The following is a 21,454-nucleotide window of genomic DNA, read 5'->3' as shown; positions in this document are numbered from 1 at the left end:
CAAGCAACCGGGCAAAACCATACTGCACAGCAGGTGGGGTAGATGTAACATGTAGATGTAGATTTGGGATGGAATGTGTCCAAACTGAAATCTAAATTGCAGTGTAAAAATAAAGCTAACATTCGTAGGCTACATGCAAAAGCAGCCGGTATTTACTCCGCACAGAAACCATATAACCCACTCAAATGTAACTCTCTCGGGATATGTTACATCTGCCCCACCTGCAGTGCACATGGTTTTCCCCAGTTGCTTGCTTTTTTGCTTCACTTACAATCATGAATCTCATTATGTGTATAGGGGAAGAGCGGCAGATTTCCTGAAGGCGGCTGTGCACCCTCTGCACAAAAAGGACGCCTCCGAAACTCTGCCCTTCCGACCGCCTCATCATACCTCCATAATCCCCAAATAATACCTGCTTCTGCGCTGATCCCAGAGTAGGCGTTCCGGTACGCCTGCTCCATACTGTGGCGGACAGTTTATGATCCCCTGAATAACCCCTGTGCAGAAACACGCTTACTTACTTTTCTGTCTTTTCTGGCGCAGTGAAACCATTTCATAGAGTTCCCGCTCTATTAAACCATCTCCTTCATCCACATCCAGCCATTTACCGCACGGGAACGTCTGCTCTATACCGGTGAACGGGCAGTAGACGACCACCTGGGGGCAGAACAAACAGAGGTAGTGTCAACGCAAAGGTCGCTGTCTACACTGTAATCTACAGTAGGAGGTGCCGTCTGCTACTCTCCCGCCATGCGACTGGCGGTATATAGAGGCATGTGCCATGCGACTGGCGTTATATAGAGGAATGGGACTGGCGGTATATAGAGGAATGCACCATGCGACTGGCGGTATATAGAGGAATGCGCCATGCGACTGGCGGTATATAGAGTAATGCGCCATGCGACTGGCGGTATATAGAGGAATGCGCCATGCGACTGGCGGTATATAGAGGAATGCGCCATGCGACTGGCGGTGTACAGAGGAATGCGCCATGCGACTGGCGGTGTACAGAGGAATGCGCCATGTGACTGGCGGTGTACAGAGGAATGCGCCATGTGCCTGGTGGCATACAGAGGAATGCGCCATGCGACATACAGATGAATGCGACTGGCAGTTTATAGAGGAATGCGCCATGCGACTGGCGGCATATAGAGGAATGCGCCATGCGACTGGCGGTATATAGAGGAATGCGACTGGCGGTATAAAGAGGAATGTGGCATGCGACTGGCGGTATATAGAGGAATGCACCTGGCGGTACATAGAAGAATGTGCCATGCCACTGGCGGTATATAGAGGAATGTGCCATGCGACTGGCGGTATACAGAGGAATGCGCCATGCGACTGGCTGTATATAGAGGAATGCGACTGGCGGTACATAGAGGAATGCGCCATGCTACTGGCGGTATAACGAGGAATGCGACTGAGGGTATATAGAAGAATGCACCATGTGGATGGCGCTATGTAGAGGAATGCGACTGGCAGTATACAGAGGGATGCGACTGGCGGTATATAGAGGAATGTGCCATGCGACTGGCTGCATATAGAGGAATGCAACTGGTGGTATATAGAGGAATGCGACTGGCGGTACATAGAAGAATGTGCCATGCGACTGGCGGTATATAGAGGAATGTGCCATGCGACTGGCTGCATATAGAGGAATGCAACTGGTGGTATATAGAAGAATGCGACTGGCGGTACATAGAAGAATGTGCCATGCGACTGGCGGTATATAGAGGTATGTGCCTTGCGACTGGCGGTATACAGAGGAATGCGCCATGCGACTGGCTGTATATAGAGGAATGTGCCATGCGACTGACGGTATACAGAGGAATGCGCCATGCGACTGGCTGTATATAGAGGAATGCGACTGGTGGTATTCAGAGGAATGCGCCATGCGAACGGCGGTATACAGAGGAATGTGCCATGCGACTGGCGGTATATAGAGGAATGCGCCATGCGACTGGTGGTATATAGAGGAATGTGCCATGCGAATGGCGGTATATAGAGGAATGTGCCATGCGACTGGCGATATATAGAGGAATGTGACTGGTGGTACAGTATATAAAAGAATGTGACTTGCGGTATACAGAGAAATGCGCCATGCGACTGGCAGTATAAAGAGGAATGCGACTGGCGGTATTCAGAGGAGTGCGCCATGCGACTGCCAGTATACAGAGGAGTGACTGGCGTTATACAGAGGAATGTGCCAAGTGATGGGCGGTATATAGAGGAATGCGCCATGCGACTGGCGGTATATAGAGGAATGCACCATGCGACTGGCTGTATATAGAGGAATGCACCATGCGACTGGCTGTATATAGAGGAATGTGCCATGCGACTGGCGGTATATAGGAATGCGCCATGCGACTGGCGATATATAGAGGAATGCGACTGGTGGTACAGTATATAGAAGAATGTGCCATGTGACTGGCTGTATACAGAGGAATGCTCCATGCGTCTGGCAGTATTTAGAGGAGTGCGCCATGTGACTGGTGCTATACAGAGGAATGCGCCATGTGACTGGCGGTATACAAAGGAATGCGCCATGCGACTGGTGGTATTCATAGGAATGCGACTGGCGATATATAGAGGAATGTACCATGCGACTGGCGGTAAATAGAGGAATGCGCCATGCGACTGGCAGTATTCAGAGGAGGGGACGCACCTTAGCGGGTATGAGAACCCGGCATCCAAAGGAAGCATCCTGGAAGGCGGAAGTATCAAAGGCATAGAACCTAATAAACGTGTGCACTGAGGACCATATAGCTGCCTTGCACTATTGTTCGGCGGACGCGCCACGGCGGGGCACCCAAGAGGGTCCAACAGACAGAATAGAATGGGCTTTTATAGCAGCAGGAGCTGGGAGCCCGGCCTGCACATAAGCTTGTGCAATCACCATTCTAATCCATCTGGCCAAGGTTTGCTTATTCGCAAGCCAGCCACGTTTGTGAAAACCAAACAGTACAAAAAGGGAATCTGACCTCATAGAGGCAGTCCTCTACACATATATATATACGGAGAGCCTGTACCACATCCAAAGACCATTCTTTAAAGGACAATTCAGAAGAGATGAAGGCTGGAACCACAATTTCTTGATTAAGGTGGAAAGATGACACCACTTTAGGTAAATACCAGGGCAAGTTCTAAGAACTGCTCGGTCACGATGAAATATTAAAAAGGGTGGACAACAGGACAACGCGCCTAAGTCCGACACCCTTCTAGCAGAGGCAATAGCCAGCAGAAACAGGACCTTGGCTGTGAGCCATTTAAGGTCCACTGACTCAACAGGTTCAAATGGAGACTCTTGTAGGGCATTCAGGACAACAGACAAATCCCATGGAGCCACAGGAGGGACATAGGGAGGCTGAATCTGCAGTATGCCCTGAGTGAATGTATGAACGTCAGGGAGAGACAAAAATTTTCTCTGAAACCACACCGACAAGGCAGATATGTGAACCTTGAGGGCGGCCAGACAAAATCCTAAATCCAGGCCTTATTGCAAAAAAGCCAGAAGTCTGGAAGTACTAAACTTGTAAGCATCGTAATTCTTAGCAGCACACCAGGTGAAGTAAGAATTCCAGACCCTATAATAAATCATTGCAGAAGCCGGTTTGCGGGCCTTCAGCATAGTTTGGATAACCGCCTCGGAGAATCCTCTGGCCCTCAGGAGTGAAGCTTCCCTGATGACGTAGATGAGCCGTCATCACGGCCATAACCTTGGTGAAGATCCGAGGGGCCGTGGCCAAATGGCAGAGCCTGGAACTGATAGTGAAGGTTGCCAATAGCAAACCGCAGATATTGCTGATGCGATATGGCAATAGGTATATGCAGATAAGCATCTTGTATATCCAGGGATACCATATAATCTCCGGGTTCCATGGCCAGTACAATTGACAGCAGCGTTTCCATACGGAACTTGGACACTCTCTCAAATTGTTCAGTGATTTGAGGTTGAGTATAGGCCGGAAAGACCAATTGGGTTTCGGGACTAGAAACAGGGTCGAGTAGTATCCTCTGCCTCTCTGGGACAGGGGTACCGGTACTACCACTCCTGTATCCAGGAGAGAACGCACAACCAAGTGTAGAGCTCGCGCCTTCAACGGATCCGCTGGAATAACAGTTGTGCAGAACTGGCGAGAGACGACTTCCCACACCCATGTGTCTGAAGTGGTCTTTAACTAGACCTGGGTTAACTGCAGAAGTCGGCCTCCCACCCTAGGATCCCCCAGGGGGAGGCTCGCCCCGTCATGCAGCAGGCTTGTCTGGTTTGGAAGCAGCCCAGGATTGTTTTGTTTTGGGCTTAGTAGTTTTGGGAGCACGAGATTGTCTCGGGTACGCCTGACCTTTTGCTTTCCCTTGAGGTCGAAAGGAATGAAAGATGGTAGTCTTTGCCTTTTGTGCAGAAGGATTAGTATTCGGGAGAAATAGAGTCTTAGCAGCAGCTAAGTCAGCCACAATCTTATTCAGATCTTCCCCAAACAGGATGTCTCCCTTTAAAAGGGAGTACCTCCAAGGTATTTTTGGAGTCCAGGCCCACCTTCCATGACCTCAACCACAGAATTCGGAGAGCCAGGATGGACATTGTCGATGCCTTGGCCGCCAGCACACCTGCCTCAAAGTACGCCTCCTGAATGTAGTGGGCGGCGGTGGTAATATGAGACAGATATTGTCTGGCAGTGTCAGATATATCCTGAGGCAGCTCTTCCTCTGATGCTTGAACCCATGCTTCAATTCCTTTTGCGGCCCAGGAGGCTGCTATAGTGGGTCTATGTACAGCACCTGTAAGGGAGTAAATAGACTTTAGGCATCCCTCCACACGCTTATCTGTCGGTTCCTTCAGTGAGGCGACAGGCAAAGTAGATGACACCACAAGACAGGTGACAAGGGAATCCACCGGCGGTGAATTTTCCCACTTGTTACACAACTCAGCAGGGATAGGATAACGAGCTAGCATCTTTTTAGACAGGGAGAATTTCTAACCTGGCGAAGACCAGGGTTCCTGACGTATGTCTACTAAATGGTCAGAATGCGGTAAGACTACTTTAGCTACCTTCTGACGTTTAAACTTATCATGTTTCTTAGACGCAGTAGTGGGATCTACCTCATCATCGATTTGTAGAATCAGCTTAATAGCCTCCACTAGGTCAGGGACATCAACCTGAGTTGTAGATTCCTCGTCAGAAGCAGCTGTCTGACGGGTCAGTATATTCCCCATCCTCATCAGACGAATCATCTGAGATATTAGTGGATTGTGAGGAGGAAGCGACCCGCTTAGATGACCCTTTGACACCAGAGTGACGTGGGGTAGGTTTCTGTCTAACCAAAGATTGATTTAATTGCTGTAACTGGGTAGACAAAGCATCCGCCCAAGGCGGATTTACCACAGGGACAATATGTGGCTGCAATGGCACAGGAGGTCCCATAGGGGTTGCAAGGCGTGTCACAAGCGTATTGAGCATAGTTGAGAACGCTGCCCAAGGTGGCAAGGTGGTACGATATAACCAGACAAATATAATACCTGCAAATAAATCCCCTATTTATGTGACAGCATGCACAGTACACAACCAGAGAATAATGCGGTATGATGTGACTTGGTACACAGTAGAATACACTTAACGGTAAATACTGTGCAGCACTATATATGATACCCTGACGCATCTAGTCCTTTAGGGTATAGAATGTAATGATAGATATAGCTGGGATACACTGAAATGAAATCCACACAGCAGATACAGGCACACACAGTCACAGTGACAATGCAGATAATTATTTTAGTCAGACAATAAACTGCAGTGGACTAGTAAATATATATATATAACAATGCGCGGTCCAAGACTGGATGTATATATCAGAATACTAGTACAATATATTCTGGTAGAGGTATACTTGTTCTTAACTAACGCTGTCGTAAAATGACATGTAGAATACTGATGTGTCTGTAAAATCACAGCGCTGATGTACAGGCGGATTTACAGAAGGAGACCTTGCCCTGCAGTCCCGGAGACCAGTCACAACTACTGTAAGAAGATGGCGCCCAAAGTCTCAGTCAGGGAGTGAGGGAGAGTGTGAGGCAGCTCCAGGGCGGGAACACCAGCAGTAGATGGCATCCGGAGCTGGGGGAGGGGCTACAGGTCAAGCGCCTTATCCCCTATGCTGGTCCTCACCACCAGGTACTGTGGAGCCTTATAAAACAGCGTTGCGGTCCGTCACCTAAGACCACGACCGGAATGTGATTTAATGGAGAGTCCCGTCTGGGGGACCCTCTGACCTCCTTCCTTAGAAGCCGCCATGCGATCCAGGGGAGCATCTGCGCTGGTGTGCCTAGGAACCGGAGCGCCTCCGCCGCAAGTACTCGGGAACAGCGCCAGCGGGAGTATGCAATGCCGCTGGGGAGGTGATGGAGCCGCAGCACAGGATGTCATACTGACATATGAAGTGCTGCAGCCCTTGAAGTCTTCTAAAAAGCTTTTTCAGGACTTCCTAGCACAACCCCCCTGTTATGTGACCTGCTTCATGCAGGCACCAACTCTAAAAACAGGGGGGGTCATTCCGAGTTGTTCGCTCAGTATTTTTTTCTCGCAACGGAGCGATTAGTCGCTAATGCGCATGCGCAATGTCCGCAGTGCGACTGCGCCAAGTAAATTTGCTATGCAGTTAGGAATTTTACTCACGGCATTACAAGGTTTTTTCTTCGTTCTGGTGATCGGAGTGTGATTGACAGGAAGTGGGTGTTTCTGGGCGGAAACTGGCCGTTTTACGGGAGTGTGTGAAAAAACGCTACCGTTTCTGGGGAAAAAGCGGGAGTGGCTGGAGAAACGGAGGAGTGTCTGGGCGAACGCTGGGTGTGTTTGTGACGTCAAACCAGGAACGACAAGCACTGAACTGATCGCACTGGCAGAGTAAGTCTCGAGCTACTCAGAAACTGCACAGAGAAGTCTTTTCGCAATATTGCGAATCTTTCGTTCGCAATTTTGATAAGCTAAGATTCACTCCCAGTAGGCGGCGGCTTAGCGTGTGCAAAGCTGCTAAAAGCAGCTTGCGAGCGAACAACTCGGAATGACCCCCAGAGCTCACAGTGCCTGGAGGCGGGGTTATAGAGGAGGCCCCGCAATGCATCCTGGGACAGTCTAAAGCTTTAGCCTGTTGGTGCCTCTGGATCAAGATCCATCGCTACACCCCCGATGTATTCCCTGTGGAACACAGTGTACCCCGCTGCAGAAAATAATTTAAGTTGAATACATGAGGGCATCACTCATTGTAGGAGGCTCCCATATTAATGATGAGAGACAAAACCAGGCCCTACACCTGGGAACAGGAAAAGAAGAAGAGGGGAAAGCAGGGGAAGAATAAGAGCACAGTTACAGGGAGAAAAAGAGAGAAGGAGGGCAAGAGAAAGAACTGCTAAAATCTAATAGACAGGAAAAAACAGACACCCAACCGACTTTTCAAACAGTTGAATTCCCCCCATAGCCGTTATTTCCGCTTAGCAGCAGATAATCCAGGACACTGGGCCTAATTCACACACGATCGCTGCCGTGCGTCTTTGCACAGCGAGCGATCAGGTCTGTACTGCATATGCGTTTGCACCGCAATGCACTGGCGCGTCGGAACGACTGCACCGGGCATCAGTGCATACCGACGAGATGGGCGTAAAAAGCGATCGCTCGGGCGATCGCAAGGTGACTGGCAGGAAGAGGGCATTTGTGGGTGGCAACTGACCGTTTTCAGGGAGTGTCTGGAAAAACGCAGGAGGGACCAGGCGTTTGAAGGAAGGGTTTCTGACGTCAGCACCGGCCCCGATCATCTCACTGGAAGAGTAAGTCCTGGGCTGTGCAGAGACTGCACAAACGTCTGTTTCTGCAGCTCTCCTGCACGTACGATCGCACCCCTGCACACCGAATTCCCCCTCCCTCTGTAGGAGGTGACTATGCAAAAAACGCACCCTAGCGATCAGGTCTGAATTACCCCACCTGTTCGGACATGTTGAAATTAAAGGGGGATTTATTTATATTTTTATTACAGATTAAGGCACAGATTTATCAAACATTGGAGAGTGATAAATTGTACGGTGAGAAAATACCAGCCAATCAGCTCCTAACTGTCATGCTACAGGCTGTGTTTGAAAACTGACAATTAGGAGCTGATTGGTTGTGACTTTATCATCGTGCAATTTATCATTCTCCAATGCTTGATAAATCTGGGCCAAAATCTTACTGGTTGATACACTACAGCGACACTCGTCTCATCAAGCGTCCCTCTCCAGTTTCCTGTCTTCTGTGTCATTATTACTTTATTTACAGCGTGTATATATGAATAAACATTATTGTATCATGTCCGCACAGTGGGCGGACATGAGTTGCTGTGGTTGCAGTTGGGGCACACAGCATAAAGTATCGATGGTCATTGGAGGCACTACGGCTGCAGATTATCAGTGATTGACAGTCTGCTGCTGTTCAGAGGCGGTGACAGCTGCCGTTTCCCAAAACGGAGGCGAGGTGAGCGCCGAGGCCATGATCTCCGTCTGAAGATTTCCTGTCCTCCTTGTAGGAACTGCGGCAGCCGCCCATGGATCACGCAGCCGGTCGACCAGGTGATCCTGCGCTGAGTTCCCTGCTGCATTACCACATTAGAGCTATCACTGCTGTTTCCAGATAGCACCTCCAACCACATCTAAATCAGGCCCAGCACCACAGGATAATCCCCAACTGTGTTATATTGTCACTGGGGTGGGGAATTATTGCTTTCAGCAAAGGTGCATTTATTTGTTGCATGGAATGTAAGAGTTTAGAATCATTTTATTTAGTTGTCGTTACTGTGTGACTCTGAGCAGGTTCTCGCGCCGCAGGAAATTAGACGCAGTAAGTAATAACGGCCGAGGTCGCATGGTCAGGGGGCAGGAGCTGGGAACACAAATAGATGCGACGTGGGAGGCAGTTTGTGCTCCACAGCCGCCGCTGAGACATTACAAAGGTTGAGAATGGTGACGGTACTGGAAGGCAGCTATTACCGGATAACTGAACACACAATTAAACAGGGACAGGCGGTGCATTCTGTAATAGGGACGTGCCGGGGCTCTGGCTAGCACTGGGGGATTAATGAAGAAGATAACATTTGGTGTATATGCTGAGATAGCGATGGCAGGAGTCCTGGGAAGTGTGCGATGGACTCTCTTAGAAGATTATATTAGATAGGATGAGACAGGAAGCTAGATAGCCGGTGTCAGTGATAAACCACAGATGGTGCAGTCTCTACAATAGGGGTCTGCAAATAAGACCGTGAGGATTGTGTATTAGTAGCAATGGAATGATTCCGAGGTGTATGCAGAAGTAGCCGCAGATCTCCTTCTCTGGCGTACGTCCGTGCGTCCGAATGTGTAATGAGTGAGACCCCCAGCTGCCGGCGTCCGTACCTGCTGCAATACCAACTGGTGCGTCTTCATAGCAGCTATGTCGCAACTGCGACTCTGTACGGACGCAATCGGGACGCAAGCGCAGTAGCATAATGTCACTCCACTACGGCTGACATTGACAGCGCGCCCACCTACGGAGCAGCCACAGAATGCAGTTAATTGCTCCTATTTCCTGGCGTACCCCTCGCTTCGCTTTACGATGAATCAGCAGATTTTTTTTTATTTTTTATTAAATCAGGCGTTGTGTAACTGCACATTTATGCTTATTTTCCATACAAAGTGCAGTTTCTATATAGGGATCTATCACAATGAGATTATCAATCATTCCGCAACATTAGGGCAGATAGGATCTTGAGAAGGTGATACATTATTTATTACTAGTTATTTATATAGCACATACATATGCCGCAGCGCCGCAGGGCAGATTTTAAAGGGAGACTTTGCTGCTTTTAGTTCACATCTCCAGAGTTGGTGATAAGTGTTTAAAGTCCTTATTTTAATGTAAGAATGTCAGCACATAGTGAATAATTAATGGTGTTTAAACAGTGAAATATGGCCAATAATGGGCCTAATTCAGACCTGATCTCTTGCTAGTGTTTTTTTTTGCACTGCTGCGATCAGATTGTCGCCGCCTACAGGGGGAGTGTATTTTTGCTTTGCAAGTGTGTGAACGCATGTGTAGCAGAGTTATGTACAAACAGATCTTGTGCAGTCTCTGCGCAGCCCAGGACTTACTCAGCCGCTGCGATCGCATCATCCTGTCCGGGACCGGAATTGACGTCAGGATCTCTCCCTGCAAACGCATGGACACACCTGCATTTTTCCAACCACTCCCTGAAAACGGTCAGTTGCCACCCACAAGCGCCCTCTTCCTGTCAATCTCCTTGAAACGCCCGTGCGAATGGATCATTCACACAAACCCATGGCTGAGCGGCGATCCGCTTTGTACCCGTGCGACGCGCCTGCGCATTGCGGTGCATACGCATGCGCAGTTTAGACCTGATCGCCCGCTGTGCGAAAACGCAGCCTAGCGACCAGGTCTGAATTAGGCCCAAAGACACTTGATTTTTATGTAATGTTCTCTAATGAGCAGAGAAATGGGTGGAAGTAATGTGGGACCTGTATACTGAGGTGCAGTGTAGTTTTTCCTATTTCCTACTTTTATATACATTCAAATGTACCCCAAATACTATAATACATGTACATGCTGAAATACACTCACCGGCTATCAGTATTCTAACAGCTTCTTATGTCCACCAACAGCCTCCGATCCTGTCCTTATGTCCACCAATAGCCTCCGACCCTATCCTTATGTCCACCAATAGCCTCCGACCCTGTCCTTGTGTCCACCAACAGCCTCCGACCCTATCCTTATGTCCACCAATAGCCTCCGACCCTGTCCTTATGTCCACCAATAGCCACCGACCCTGTCCTTATGTCCACCAACAGCCTCCGACCCTGTCCTTATGTCCACCAATAGCCTCCGACCCTGTCCTTATGTCCACCAATAGCCACCGACCCTGTCCTTATGTCCACCAATAGCCTCCGACCCTGTCCTTATGTCCACCAACAGCCTCCGACCCTGTCCTTATATCCACCAATAGCCTCCGACCCTGTCCTTATGTCCACCAATAGCCTCCGACCCTGTCCTTATGTCCACCAATAGCCTCCGACCCTGCCCTTATGTCCACCAATAGCCTCCGACCCTGTCCTTATGTCCACCGATAGCCTCCGACCCTGTCCTTATGGCCACCTACAGCCTCCGACCCTGTCCTTATGTCCACCAAAAAGCCTCCGACTCTGTCCTTATGGCCACCGACAGCCTCCGACCCTGCAATTATGTCCACCGATAGCCTCCGACCCTGTCCTTATGTCCACCGACAGATTCTGACCCTGTCCTTACGCCATCAACAGCCTCCGACCCTGTCCTTCTGGCCACCAACAGCCTCCGACTCTGTCCTTATGGCCACCGACAGCCTCCGACCCTGTCCTTATGGCCACCGACAGCCTCCGACCCTGCAATTATGGCCACCGACAGCCTCCAACCCTGTTCTTATGTCCACCGCCAGCCTCCGACCCTGTCCTTATGTCCACCGACAGACTCTGACCCTGTCCTTACCCCATCAACAGCCTCCAACCCTGTCCTTACGGCCACTGACAGCCTCCGACCCTGTCCTTATGGCCATCAACAGCCTCCGACCATGTCCTTATGTCCACCGACAGACTCTGACCCTGTCCTTATGGCCACCGACAGCCTCCGACCCTGCAATTATGTCCACCGATAGCCTCCGACCCTGTCCTTATGTCCACCGACAGACTCTGACCCTGTCCTTACGCCATCAACAGCCTCCAACCCTGTCCTTACGGCCACGACAGCCTCCGACCCTGTCCTTATGTCCACCAATAGCCTCCGACCCTGTCCTTATGTCCACCAATAGCCTCCGACCCTGTCCTTATGGCCACCAACAGCCTCCGACCCTGTCCTTATGGCCACCAACAGCCTCCGACTCTGTCCTTATGGCCACCGACAGCCTCCGACCCTGTCCTTATGGCTACCGACAGCCTCCAACCCTGCAATTATGGCCACCGACAGCCTCCGACCCTGTCCTTATGTTCACCGACAGACTCTGACCCTGTCCTTACGCCATCAACAGCCTCCAACCCTGTCCTTACGGCCACTGACAGCCTCCGACCCTGTCCTTATGGCCATCAACAGTCTCCGACCCTGTCCTTATGGCCACCGACAGCCTCCGACCCTGTCCTTATGGCCACAGACAGCCTCCGACCCTGTCCTTATGGCCACCAACAGCCTCCGACTCTGCCCTTATGGCCTCTGACAGCCTCCGGCCCTGCCCTAATGGCCACCAACAGCCTTGTCCTCCGACCCTGTCCTAATTGCCACTAGCTATGTTATTTCTCTTTTTTGGGGGGGTTCAGGATGGTTTCCTCACTTTTTCATGCACTGCACATAGATTGCACACTAAAGAATTAACACGTGATCCCCCAAGAGATGACCGTGAATTGATGTTTGGGGGTAGGTTTAATAACGAGTGTTTTGCCAAAGTCACCAATAAATCGGGGGTTTTGACCGATAGTTTTAGAAGTGCAGCAGAAATAAACGCTCAGCCCGGCTTGTTTACCATTAATTCCTGTTTTTGTTTTATAACTGCCGGAGGAACCGCTCCACAGTAAACCTACCACTTGGAATTGAGCTGCGCGACTCGTTCAAATATTATTGTTAAAGTTAAAGTGTGTCAAAGTGCGCATATTAGTAACGCTGAAGTGATGACAATTCCACGTTTCCTTTTGGCTCACCTTCTCGCAGTACCACCCGGAGCTGACACCTCGCCCGTCATGCCCAACGGTCACTCTGCTGAGGGGGCTCAGCAGCGCCGCAATCTCTATGTTGAAGATGTCGATCCTCGCTCGTTCAAACTCTCCTCCTTCAAGAAATATCTTCCCACTGTTCTTCAGACCCTTGGAGCCATGGAGGATGACATGGACCTTGGAATTGGTCCCAGCACCCCGGATGTCTCCGGTCATTATGGAGACATTGTAGACAATTCCTAGCGATTAAAGAACAATCACAGTAAACAAAAAAATTAAAAAACATTCAGAGGCCCTCACACTTTGGGGCGAATGTTCCTACTGCCTTGGAGCCTTCCACTTATTTTTAATGAAATAGAATGGACCAGCATCTTCTGGAGTGAGTTTTGGTGATCTACCTCACTGGGCCATGCTACTTATCACCTACCCTGGACACAGGGATGCCCCCGGCCAGTGGGTACCAGTGTTTAAAAAAAAGTTTCAAAGTCACAAAATTGCTCCTAACAAAGGGGCAATATTATTATTAAAAATAATTAAGGGGGCAATATGATTAATATTAATTTTTATATTGAAATATTATTGAAGGGACCCAGATAGCAAATGATGTAATAAATGGGCCACAAATAACATTTATTTAAAGAGCCACTTTGCATTTTTTAATTTTAGCCCTGGTACCTATCAACTAGGGGTATCAGGATGGTGTCACTCCTACTTAGCAATGGCTTGGGTATTCCTAAGGGCAGGTATCCCGCAGTTACCCCTCCCCAATCACCAACTCCGACACATATCACTGGAAATTTGTATTTTAAACCTTCAAGCTGCTGTATAATAAATCCGGTGGATTGGAGGTTGCAGTCTCCGTCAATGTGCGATGGGTCGGAACTTGTGCCTAAATACACACTCCATTAAATTTTTCCCCAGAATGTAGGGGTCTGTCTTGGTTAAAATGAGGTTATGAGATGTGTGACTGTAAGCAGTTTATATCGGGTAAAATTATACTCTTATAAGTGTCTCATTTTACTGCTATTAGTCAACTATGCCTCTTTTATGACCCAATAGCAACAGTGACATCTGCTGGGGAAAAGCAGATACTGTACTACCAATAAATACAGAAATCAAAAATTGTGTGTGTGTATAAAAAAACACTGTGTAATACGGCATAATGAAAAAATTAATTATTTAATAAATTTTTTTGTCAATAAACAAAAAAGAATACATATAAAAATTAACATGTTCAGTACCCTCGAGAACTCCTGGTAATTAGCGACTATGAATATCCTTACAAAGAATTAAGGTTCAAAAAGAATTGAAATTACCTAGAGGATAAAAAAAGGGGCAGACTAGATGGGCAAAGTGGTTCTTATCTGCCGTCAAATTCTATGTTTCTATGACTCTCCTGATCTCAAATGAAGAATAGTGAAGAGACCAGCGGATCATCTAACATGTTCGGACCAACCTCCAAAATTGACAGATATAAATATTGTGGCACCAGATAAGACATTCACACATGCAGGTTTTCATCAGACCTTCTAAGGAGGAAGTTGCCCTTACCAACTTCTCCACCTGTCCACGTAGACCTTCACCTCACCTGTGGCCTCGCTGCCCCCAACCAGAAGATCTCGCTGAATTTTCCCATCATCTTCATCGATGGCGAACCAACGAGAGCAGGGGAACTCGTAGATGGCCTTGTTCCCAATATCTTCAACGATGACCTGTAAATACATAACATATTTCAGTGCAGTCTGCTTTCCCCCATCATCGTACGGTATTTACTCCCCATCCCATCTTTCCATGAGACTGAGGAGCCACTAAGAACAATACACATTTATTTGATATAACGAGGCCTCCTGTATCAAATCGCAAATATATACTTTAAAGAATCCACACTGTGAGATGTTTGACACCATACTTACTCTTGCTATGCATCTAACTACAAGATACTGTATCTAGGGAAAAGCATAGGAAAAAAATCTTCCCCCACAAGAGAGAAAACTCAGATATGTGTAGTTCTGATAAGCTCCTGAGAGGCTGACAAGTATATTCCTGAATGGCACCAGTAGTTCTTTTAAAACAAGGTCATGAGTACATTAGGCTCAGTGGTCCTTCAAAGCATGGATGTGCTTGTGCGTATCTCCTTAATGTCCTGATGTTGGTGGGATAGTCCTGCTTTGAGGGCTATGCCCTGCCGTCACAATCGGGACTAGGTTGTCCCAATATATCTAGCAGTTAGCAGGTATGTCCCGTGACTCACCATTCATAGGAGAACAGGAATGATTGGAGGCTATGCCCACTCATTCCTAGAGATGGAACCACGATGACTTAACATACTTGTTATCATCAACATGTGACCATCAAAATCTTTAGCTAAAAGACATCAATGTTTTTGGACTTGATGTTTTTTTTGGCAACTTGATGGTTGGTTTGACCTGAAAACATTGGTTTCTTTCTGAGACTTTAACAACATTTGCAGGAGGCCTTACTGTGCTCAGTAGACTTATTTTACCTTCAGTCGAAGGAAAACATCGATGTCGGTTGAAAACATAGAAACCTAGGAACCATCAACCTACCACCTTCAATGGCAAAAACATTGAGCATCAACCTCCGACCATCCCTACTACATGCGCAAGTGGGACCAGAAGGACAACAGGGACTAGGGACGTGGCCATTCTAATGCAGACACGCTCCCCTCCATGGCATGGTTACATGTGGTTACGCTCCCCAACCCTGTACTGATCTTTGCGAAAGTAATAACATTGGTCAGTTTATTAAGATCTGCAGATTTTCCATGGTATTAACAATTTAAGTAATGTGGATATTTCATGCCAGGACAATGGATGCGATAACATGTGACTTTCTCCTGCACCACTTGCATATGGCAGCAGAGAAGGACAGACTGCCTACACTCCCGGCTGCTGGGGAGGGATATGATGATCCCTCTCTGGCAATACTGCAGCGTATAGGCTATAGTGGATTAGGTGTCGGAGGTCAATCTCCAAAAAGCTTGCTTCCCAAAGCTTGAAATATAAGTGAGTCAGGTCATCGGCAAAAACCAACTTTTTGGAAAGCCTCAATTCACAGATTCCAACTAAAAAATGATTGGAATCGGGCTGTCTGGAATTTTTAACATGCTGTATTTTGCCGATACCCCGCCAAATCAACGATTACCAGAGTCCACCGATTGGCGGATCAGATCAACATCTGGGAATTGCCGGGCAGATATAAGACCTGCATTAGCTGAGCGTAGTTGCACTTTATACTGTATTGTGTATTTTGGTGCTTTCCTTGTTATGAATTAGAAGTCTCCACCCTTCCCCCGCGCTATTTCCTAATAATAACTTCTCACATGTACAGAAGCGACCTTTGTTCTGCCCCACAGTCAGCAGTGTCACCCACCCCTGCTGGCTTTGGTGGTCACTGCTGGTGCTGGAGGGAGAAGATAGGAATCACCCCCAGCCTATAGCTAGGAGGCAGGAACATTATCAGTACTATCGGGGGAGACAGATCGTCTGTAATCGCAGCTACTGAACAAACCTTCTCCAGGAACCATCCGGCCGAGCCGCCCTTGTTGTTGTGGCCGATGGTAACTTTCCTAATTTTCCCTAAATTTGGTGCATCGATAGTGAACTTGTCTTCTGCTCCCTTCTCAAAGTTGTCTTTATCATTGTCCAGTCTCCTCTCCCCTGGTGGGACAAAATAAAATGTATCAGTAAAATGACTGAACATGGATTACAGTGAGTAAAAAATATTTTCTTTGATAACTATCTATCTATCTATCTATCTATCTATCTATCTATCTATCTATCTATCTATCTATCTATCTATCTATCATCTGTATATAAAACACACAGAACTCCGCACTCACCATAGTAAACTCACTCCCCATAGTACATAAATAGTGGGGATTTGATCAATGTATTTAAGCTTGCAGCCCAACGTCAAGGGACCCCATTTCACTGCAAGTCCTACATTATCACCCAGAAGGGGTATATATCGTGCCGGTATGGCTCTTCCCACTTTGCCTTTACAGAGGCGAAATGGGTAGAACTAGCGCCGAGATGTATTATCATCTCGGCTGCCGGAGAGAGGGAGTGAAAACTTCCCCCTCTGGCGATGCCTGTTAGCACCCACAGCTAATCAGCCTAGCCTCCCTGCCTGGCCAGCTCCCGTCTGCATGTGCGAGATCTCGCTATTATCTCAACATCTCCCGTGCGCAGTCCAGAGCCAGCAGCCATCATAGTGGCAGTCAATGGGGCAACGACACCTGCAGCTGTTGATATTGATAGCTGTGGGTGTCGAAACTGTCGGTGCAACTGACCATTCTCACATTGCCCCACAACCAAGTCCCCATTATTTCTGAACACAATATGGTCACATGCCACAGCACACCAACCTGGAAATGGAGAGTGAGGTGGATTTCTGCATGTGCATGTATGTGTGTATATATATATATATATATATATATATATATTTTACATTGTGAATTAATAATTTTATATGTACAAACACACATACATGGTGAAGGCGATGGTTATTACCCCTGAGCTGGACAGACAGACAGGTGGGTGAAATATCTGTATTTCTACGTGATTCAGTAAAGTCTCTTATGGGCATATGAAACACAATGCAGCACATTTAGCAATCAATAGTAGAAATACATTTACTGTACCTGTATCTCCATTTTCTCCAAATATATTAAAAAAAACATCTGCATCCGTCCCACTGCCGTTGGCGGAGCCAGTGAACACCCTCGCCACGTATTTGTTCACTGCAAAACAAGACTATTGTTAAATCCCCAGCGCACTATTTCTCGTACTGTGCACTGAATGCAATATATTATGGGTACAGTATATACCAACAGTGCTACAAGCAGTTCCAAACGGCTGAGTTCATTAATCACAAGGTAATACTTTTCCATTTGGACACACCTTCTGTACCATGAGAGGGGACTATCTTTTTTAGTTTGGAAGGTGAGGGGCCAGACTCAACCAGCAATGCATTTTGGAATTAGCACACAGCCGCTGGCGCTGTTATGCTGTTCTGTCATTTTGACGGGCTGGTATCAAGTAGAGAAATAAAGTGCAGCTTCTGCTGGAATAGTTTAGAACTGGTTTACTTTGATTCCATCTCATTAGGTTGTGACAATACCGTGGCTCCCTATTGGTCACAATGCCTTTGCCTCATTTCAATTCTCCAGCCAGCCAATTAAAATCCATTGACACTGTAGTGTACTATTCAGATTTCTGGAAGTGCACGGTGCAGCCACAATACAGGGAACACTCAGGCAGGGAACGTACCATAACAGGCCACTAGATGGCACCACACTGCTTCTGAAAATCTAGTATACAGTATGAATCAATGAACCATTTCTGACCTAATCGGTGCTAATGGGATGTTTAATTACAGAAGGAACCATCAGACTAGAATGGGGCAGATAACTAATGTCACCATGGTTCCAAAACAACATTAACTGATCTAGGTCAATATACGTGAAGAAAGCAGCTGTCTCTGTATATCAGCGTGTGGTGTATTAGAGCGGGGGTTCTCAATCTTTACGTATCACGTACCCACTTATGCTGGTAAATGGTTGCCAGTATCCGCTATGTATGTGTATGGGTTTAGAAACACTCTAGGACATAACAAATTAAAAACATTTATTTTAATAATTTTAATGTCATTTACATTAGTAGTGCATGGGTCTTGGAGTGTGGGAAGAGTGGGAGGCATACGGCGTTCCCCGTTGCTTAGTGTATAGGATACGTGCAGCAGGGCAGCTGCACTGACTTGTGTAATTAGCTCTCTGATTGGGTCTAGCTCATTTATATTCACTTCCAGTTCACTCCCAAATCGCTGGTTATAGTTCCTGCTTCATGTGAGAACCTGTCAGATCAGTGTATTCCTGAAGTCGGTTACCTAGTCTTGTTCGAGTTCCTGATCAGATCCAGTACACCTTGAAATCAGGTTTTGTGTGGACCCTCCACAAAGATTCTTATCTTTTGCTCTTTATTTGTTTACCATCTTGTGCATTGTTTCATTCACATAGTTTATTCTCGATTGCTTATTCCACCCTGTGCATTGTTGCATTCACATACAGTTTAGATTCAGTTGCTTATTCCACCCTGTGCATTGTTGCATTCACATACAGTTAGTGTTTAGTTTCAACACCATCCTGTGCATTGTTGCACTCACATACTTTCTGTTACTTATATCAGTTTGTGTACTGGGCAGTTTTTCTAGGTTGCATCCTGTGAGCATCTCTCTGCACTTTACCATTCTCTTGCCCAGCCTCCAATAGTCGCCTAAGTCCTGGGGGCACCTGAGTACGGGGTGGACCTAATTCACCCTGGAAAGGCGGTTGCTAAAGGTGAAGTCTAGCATTGCAGGAGGTTAAAGGACTGCTGGGCAATGGTAAATGTATGAGCGCCACCTGATGCCACCTGGTAGCCTTCGTAACAGAGTAGTACCCGTAACACCCGGCAAATATGCCGGGTTGGAGACTTAGGTGGGAAAGGGGGCTGACGCGGGTCGCAGCTGGGTAGCACCCGTGTCAGGCTCCCGGTTGTGACCTGCGATTTTAGTATAAAAGTGGTATTATTAAGCTTCTTTATTATTTTTTTACAATGGCATGTATTTTAGCCTTTACTTGGCCTAATGCAGTTCTTACTGCATTTTAGACACTGGCTGATATGTATGGGTGTCCTCTATCAGCATCATCATCATGTGCATAACATTGTACTGCAGTTCCAGGACTATGGTGCATTCACTGCATTGTATAATATCATACCTCCCAACTGCACTCATTTTTGCAGAACAGACTGTTTTTAGGCACTATCCCAACGCGGGCTGCAGTGTCCCGCGGTGAGGGGGGGGGGGGCAGATGGGAGGCCCCCTGTCTCTTGCAGCGGTGAATAGATGCAGCGCGCATGCGCACAGCCTCTATTCATGGGAGACAGAGGGAGAGGGGGCATGCCGGCAGTTCACAGAGTGCTGGGCACACCCCCACAAAACGAAACTGTGAGGCGTGGCTAGTAATTGCAGCATATATATATATATATATATATATATATATTTAATTTTTTCTATTTATTTATAGAGGAGCCCAGCCTGTGGTGGCTGGTCACTTCCCTTAAGCATGGGCCCCTACCATTGCAATCCCCTGGTAGGCCCTTCATGCCCCAGTTCAACACTGGGTATAAAAGTATAATATGGTTAAACAACAGATAGGCAATCAATCAGAGCACTAATGAATCAGGTCCCTCGGCTACATCCTTGTGATACCCCACAGGTGCCATTTTGATGCCAGTGTCATTTTAAAATAAAGTTTGTTTAAAAATGACAGTTGGCGGAGTGGCAGTTGGAGGTCGCAGTCAGAGAGTGTAGAAAATGCGCTGACCAGTGCTGTGCTAGGCCGTCTGTCAGGGCGGCTGAGTGACAGGAGCCAGCGGCTGTGTGAGGCACCAGAGAAAATGAGAGCCGGGCACCAACCATGAGGCACTGTTACTGTGGCTGTGTGCTGTGTCCATACCAATCAATGGATGACAGAGGGCTGAGGCAATGGAGAAGGAGGGCGGAGCTGCGCTGATGAGGTGCTACAAAGTAACAGTGCCCTCTGAGAGTGTAAGCAGCAGCAGAACAGCGCTCGCAGGTGTCAGGAGCGCAGTCCAGCCGGTGAGCTGAGGAGGGATAAACTGGAGCACATGAGACAATGCTACACATCCTTGCAGAGCGGAGTGACTGTTCCAGGCGCTTCTTGCTTACCCTTATATTGCAGCCAACAGACTAGTTAGTATGGTCAGCTCGCTTGGTGAGGAGCAGCTATAAAGACTGTCATCCACTGTGTAGCTTAGAAGTGTAGGACGGAGAGGTATAAAGTCTTCTAAACTAATTTACCAGTCAGGCCCGGATTTTCCACAGGGGAAACTAGGCACCCGCCTAGGGCCCCGTGGGTCCTAGGGGGCCCTTGGACAAGCCCCACAAAGAAATTTTTCCTATCCAAAACATTCCCAAAGTGGCACTGCGCAACTACTGCGTGACATCATGACATCACGCAGACTTGCCCATATCCCCAGAGCCCACCATAGTCTGTGGTGATAACCCATCACCATTGTTATATGTCATAGGCACTAAGCAGGGCACAGACACATACATTACTGTGCATGTACCCTAACCCACCACACCACCAGCTCTCTGTATCCACACCACATCCCCCACTGCAGATGCCACCGCACAGCGACCTTCTAATCCCTAGCACTCTGTCAGATCAGAATTGTGTGTTGTATGTAACGAGCAGCAGCGGGAAGAGGGCCATCCACCTCTATAGTACTAAGAGGGAAAAACTTAGGGTTAGGGTATTAGGGTTAATTTAGAGGTTTGAGTTAGGGTATTATGGTTGGTGTAGCTGTTTGGGTTAGAATATTAAACTGAGAGGAGAGGAGAATCCTTGTTACCTCTGACATTGCTGCCCTGCTGTTCGTCCCGCCTTGTCGGTTTATGTACGTTACCGCCGTCACATTGTCCGACTGTGCCTGAATGGCTTGATCTTGAAGAAGATGCGATGCCTGTAGAAGGGCGTTGTATATGGCCCTTAGTTCCAGAATGTTGATTGGAAGAATGGCTTCCTGACTTGACCATTTTCCTTGGAACTGTTCCCCCTGGGTGACTGCTCCCCAACCTCTGAGGCTTGCGTTTGTGGTTAGCAGAATTCAATTTTAAATCCCGAAC

The 21,454-nt window shown here is 47.7% G+C and overlaps 1 protein-coding gene across 1 annotated transcript in view; it reads right to left on the bottom strand.

Annotated features, from left to right (window-relative positions):
• The window catches only part of LOXHD1 (lipoxygenase homology PLAT domains 1), a 391,860-nt gene that overhangs the window by 140,143 nt on the left and 230,263 nt on the right, over positions 1–21,454 (bottom strand). The window contains exons 11-15 of the mRNA XM_063958520.1: positions 17,403–17,501; positions 16,268–16,416; positions 14,325–14,448; positions 12,725–12,975; positions 522–657 (exon numbers count right to left, since the gene is read on the bottom strand). Coding sequence (XP_063814590.1) covers positions 522–657; positions 12,725–12,975; positions 14,325–14,448; positions 16,268–16,416; positions 17,403–17,501 — 759 coding nt within the window. The remainder of the gene's footprint in view (positions 1–521; positions 658–12,724; positions 12,976–14,324; positions 14,449–16,267; positions 16,417–17,402; positions 17,502–21,454) is intronic.

The sequence above is a fragment of the Pseudophryne corroboree genome, chromosome 1 (assembly GCF_028390025.1).
Source record: "Pseudophryne corroboree isolate aPseCor3 chromosome 1, aPseCor3.hap2, whole genome shotgun sequence".
NCBI classification, from domain to species: domain Eukaryota; kingdom Metazoa; phylum Chordata; class Amphibia; order Anura; family Myobatrachidae; genus Pseudophryne; species Pseudophryne corroboree.
This window is presented reverse-complemented; position numbering and strand designations above follow the sequence as displayed.